At 37.0% G+C, this 5,611-nt stretch overlaps 1 protein-coding gene across 1 annotated transcript; it reads left to right on the top strand.

Moving 5' to 3' along the window:
* Positions 1-3,262: 3,262 nt before the first annotated feature.
* Positions 3,263-3,826, top strand: LOC142173687 (uncharacterized). The gene has a single exon (XM_075239306.1). It carries the CDS (start codon positions 3,263-3,265, stop codon positions 3,824-3,826), a length of 564 nt encoding a protein of 187 aa, XP_075095407.1.
* The last annotated feature ends 1,785 nt before the right edge of the window (positions 3,827-5,611 follow it).

The raw sequence follows: 5,611 nt of genomic DNA, 5'->3' as shown, positions 1-5,611 counted from the left end.
TCTTATTTGATATGGAGCAGCAACTAACTATGAAACTATTTGACACTGAAGAAAACAAGGAATTCATTCTTACCCTTGTTTATCCTAAGTGTGATCATATTGAGAGAATTGAGCTTTGGGATACACTCTATGCACTGGCTAGTGATATGTTTATTCCTTGGTTCGTCGGGGGAGATTTCAATGACATTTGGGATGAAGAAGAGAAGTTTGGGGGACTGCTAGTCTTTTTAAACAAAGTTTATGATTTTAGACATTGTATAAACACTTGTAACTTATTCGATCTAGGATTTAAAGGCAGCATATATACTTGGTGTAATGGAAGAGCGGAGGATGATTGCATTTTCAAATGTTTGGATAGATGTTTAGCCAATTTGGAATGTCAACAAATGTGGCCGGTTTGGAGATAACACATCTATCCAAAATTGGATCAAATCATAGTCCATTATTGATTACATGTAATCTAGATATTGTACCAATCAAAAAGTAATTTAGGTTCCTAAATTTCTGGATTAAACATGACACATTTCAAGCAGTGGTTACGGAGAACTGGGCAGCAGACTTTCAGGCAAATCCATTCGTGTTATTTACTTACAAAATGAAAAGACTCAAGAAAACTCTATCCACATGGAGCAAGGCGACGTATGGGGATATTTTTTAGAAGATAAAGAGCCTTGAAGAGGTAGTTTTGGTTCATGAGGCACAATTTGAGATTACTCTTACGATCCAAAATAGGGAGAGGCTTCAAAAGGTGCAAGCTGAGCAATTTAGATATTTGGAATTGGAGGAACAATTTTGGAAACAAAAATCAGTGATGACATGGTTCAATGATGGAGACAAGAACACTAATATTTTTCAGGCACAAGTTAATGGTAGAAGAAAGAAGCTACAACTTAGGAGGATTCAAAACAGTGTCGGGGACTGGATTTAAGATACATAAGCAATATCGACTGAAGCTGTCAATTTTTTCCAACAAGTGTTCATCGAGGAAAGAGTACCTACTACTTTTGGAACTTTAGAACATGTACCTCTAATGATAGGTGATGAGTAGAATCATGATCTCATTAGACAAGCTACTAAAGAGGAGGTTAAGGAGGCAGTTATGGTTTGAATGGAGAGAATGCTGGAGGACCGGATGGATTTACGGGCAGCTTCTTTCGTGCGTGCTAGGATATAGTAGGTGATGATGTTGTTGATATGATGAAAGCCTTCTTTAGTGGATGGAAATTACCTAAATTGGTGACACACATAAACTTGGTTTAACTGCCTAAAAAAAGGAGGTATGTACTTTCTCTGATATGAGGATCATTAGCCTTAGCAATTTTGTTAACAAGGTCTTTTCTAAAGTTATTCATGAAAGGCTAGTGGGGCTTCTACCTCAACTCATCTCAGATGAGTAAGCTAGATTTGTGAAGGGTAGGAGTATTGTTGAGAATGTTCTTTTGACCCAAGAGATCATTACAGATATAAGGTTAAGGTCAAAGGTTGGGCTGAATGTTGTGATCAAACTCGACATGACAAAGGCTTATGGTATGCTTTCGTGGTTATTCTTGACAAAGGTACTGAGAGAAATGGGGTTCTGTGAGAGGTTCATTGGATTTGTCTTTTGTATTATCTCCAACAATTGGTATTCAGATTTCATCAATGGAAAACCCTATTATTCTTTCAAATCGACTAGAGGGGTGAAACAAGGTGATCCACTCTCGCCTTCTCTATTTATTTTGGCAGCTGAGGCTCTCTCTAGAGAATTGAATGCTCTTCATTTAAATCTATACTTTTGTGGCTTTGGCTTGCCAAAATGGAGTCCCAAGATCAATCATTTGGTATATGCAGACGACACAATCATATTCTCATCTGCATCTTTTGACCAGCGAGGCGGTGTTAATAAAGGTAGAACGAGTCACTGAATTGGTCGACAAGAGTTTCCTTTCACTTACTTGGGTTGTCCAATTTTTTATGCTAGAAGGAGGATGTCCTATTATCAAGGACTAATCAATAAAATCCTTGATAAATTGCAATCTTGGAAAGGAAAACGTTTATCTATTGGAGGAAGAGCAGTGTTGATCGTTCATGTATTGCAAAGTATGCCGCTTCACTTACTATTTGCCGTTAATCCACCTGCATTTGTTATCAACAAATTACACAAACCTTTGGCTAGATTGTTTTGGTGTAAGTTTTTGGATACAATGGGAAGACATTGGTCATCTAGGGACACTCTATGCTTTCCATATGAGGAAGATGGAGTAGGTTTTAGGTCTCTTCATGATGTATCCAAAGATATGTTTTGTAAGCTTTGGTAATACTTTAGAACGAAACCTACTTTATGGAGCCCTTTATGAGTCAGAAATACTGCAAAAAATTGAATGCAATGGTATTGCCATGGAGAAATGGATCACATGTTTGGAGGAAAATGCTTGAATGTAGGGAGTTGGTTGAGCATCAAATTTTGTGGCAAATACGAATGGGATCTTCATTATTTTGGATTGATAATTGGGCAGGCTTGGGTGCACTCTATTTCATTACTCCTCCTCACTTTTATTGTGATGAAGAGGTTCATAATATGAGGGATGTAATCCATGAAGATGGCTGGGAGGTAGATAAAATTATGGACATTCTGCCGGAAGAACTAGCTTTACATATTCTGGAAAACATAAATCCTCCAGTGCAGTGTGAGAAGCTAGATATTTCGTACTGGATGCTAGAAACTAGGGGGGATTTTAGTGTGAAGTCTGCATTGGAATATCTTAGAATAAGGGATGATCCTAGTATTATATACAAGAACATGTGGGTTAAAGGACTTCCTTTCAAGATCTTTTTCTTCTTGTGGAAAGTATGGAAAGGAAAACTAGAATTGGATGAAACACTTAGATGATGGGGTTACTTCATGCCTTCTAAGTGTTGGTGTTGTGCCAATACAGATGAGGAATCAAGAGAACATGTGTTTTTGAAGTCATATACAGCTAGAAGAGTATGGCATTATTTTCTCTCCTTTGTAGGAGTATCAATACACGGTCTAAATTTGCATCAAACAGTGGTGAAGTGTTAGACATTTGATGTAATTCCTAGACAAAAGTCTATCTTTCAAGCATTACCTTGTATAATTATGTGGGAGTTATGGAAGAGGAGAAATAGCTACAAGTATGGGGATGTTGTGTCGATTAGTAGGGTCATATATCAAGTATCCAACACCATTTAATCACTTGTCAAGTTCAGAAAGCCGGGGTTGCAAAATGTACCATCAAGATGGCCGGATGTGTCACACGTGATGGAAAATTACACTCCTAAATTTAAGGTGAATAAGGTGCTTTGGGAGATGCTTAGTGAGGGGTGGATAAAAGTTAACACGGATGGAGCATCAAGGGGAAATCCGGGCAGAAGTTCTATAGGTTATTGCTTAAAAAATGAGCTTGGAGATGTGATATATGTATGTGGAAAGGAAGTGCATGAGACAACAAATACAGTAGCGGAGTCTTTGGCAATACTGGAGGCATTAAGGTATTGTAGACTTCACCATACTAATATCATTTGGTTAGAGACTAATTCAATAATGGTTAGGAATGTTATTGTGGGCAACTGGAAGCCACCTTGGGCGATAGTAATGTATGTGGAGGAAATAAAGCAGATCTTGGAAGCACATCATACAAAGGTGACGCACATATTTAGGAAAGGGAATAGATTAGCAGATCATCTTGCCAATTATGCACTTGATGTTGGTCTAATTGAATGTGTGAGGTTTGCACAACTGGATGTGAGAGGGAAAGGAATCGTTAACGACGACAAGCTCCAATGTCCACATTTAAGAATAAGGTGTCCAGGAGGTAGGAGGTAAGGAGGAAAGAAGAATAAAGATGATGGAGAAGATAAGAGATAATTTATATGCTCATCATGTTCGAGCCTCTAGGGAGGAGAACATGATGGGGTTATTTTTTACTAACATTGTGTTTTGTTTTGCACGAAATGCTACCACTACTAAAAATCTACTAAAAACCGACCAACTATTTCCGACCAACGTTGGTCGGTCAAAAAATGCGACCAAAAACCGTCCAGGTTGGACGCAAACTGGAAAAAAAATATTTACATTTTTTTTAAACAAAATACCGACCAACGTTGGTCGGTAAATTGGTCAATAGCTGGTCAGACAAGAAAATTTTGGATTACCGACCAACGTTGGTCGGTAATTTGGATCCAATTTTTTAAATTTTAATAATTATTTTATTATTCTTAAATATTTTATAATATTTAAGAATTTATATTTAAAATTACCGACCAACGTTGGTCGGTTAAAGATTTTAATTTTTTTTTAAAAAAAAAACCGACCAAAGTTGGTCGGTTTTTGGTCAAACGGTCAGCACTTAATGTACCGACCAAAATTACCGACCAACTTTGGTCGGTAATTCTAAAATCAGAGAAGTGAAAAACGGGGGAAACCCCCATTTCTCTAAAATTTTTCCCTCTTCTTCCTTCCCTTCTCTCCTTCTCCCAGCCCCTCCCCCTCACCGTCCAGGCCTCCCCTCGCCGTCCAGCCCTCACCCGCCGTCGCCGTCGCCTCTGCCACTGCCACTGGCGCCCCTCGATCTCCTTCTCCATCTCCTACAAATTCTAGGTTTGAATTATAACCCATTTATTTATTATTTCCAGCTTTTGTTAATTAGTTATGAATTAGTTTCAATTGATTAGTGTTTTAATTATTTGAACATTGCATTTTATTGAGGATTAGGGTTTAGGTCTTGTTTTAATTAGTTTTGTTAATTAATTTTATTAACTAATTAGTTTTGTTAATTAGTCAATTATTTATGAATTAGTTTAGTTTAGGGTATGGGTTGAATTTCTTTAGTTTAGTTAGTTTATGTTTAAACTCGTAGGATATGAATTGAAATTTTAGTTTTTAGAATTTGTTCTTGTGAATTGAACTTTTAGGATATGATTTGAACTTTTAAGATATGAATTGGACCTTTCGGATATGAATTGAACTTTTAGGATATAAATTGGTGTAATTAGAAAAAAATAATTATCTTGAATTAACTAAAAAAGATATAATTAATTTATAATTGTAGAATAAATTAATTTATTCTTGTTTTATTTGTATAGATGGAACATCGTACTTGGATGTACAATAGAAATTATCCTAATCGGCGGGGATTGCGGGAGGATTTTGTAGAAGGGGTTGATGACTTTATTAGACATGCAATGTCACTTCCACCATACCAAAGTGAAGGAGTAATTAGGTGCCCTTGTGTCAGGTGCGATTGTATGAAGTTTAAAAAATCGGAGGAAGTTAAGCTTCATCTTTATAGGAAGGGGTTTATAGAGAATTACTTTGTGTGGACTAATCATGGAGAGATCGATGGTAGCCGTGAGATATTTCATAACATGGTTGTTGGTGAAAGTAGTAGGTCGGTGGAGAATACAAATCTTGATTCTAGAATTCAGGATATGGTTGCGGATGCTTTTGGGGGTGAGCCCAATGAAAATGTTGAACAAACTCTTAATGATGACGCAAAACGTTTTTATGAACAGTTAGAGGAAGCTAGTCGTCCACTACGTGAAGGAAGTCCGCACTCTGAGCTGTCTGTTGCAGTTAGATTACTAAGTATCAAATCTAATTGGAATATTT

Source organism: Nicotiana tabacum, chromosome 19 (assembly GCF_000715075.1).
Source record: "Nicotiana tabacum cultivar K326 chromosome 19, ASM71507v2, whole genome shotgun sequence".
NCBI lineage: Eukaryota > Viridiplantae > Streptophyta > Magnoliopsida > Solanales > Solanaceae > Nicotiana > Nicotiana tabacum.
This window is presented reverse-complemented; position numbering and strand designations above follow the sequence as displayed.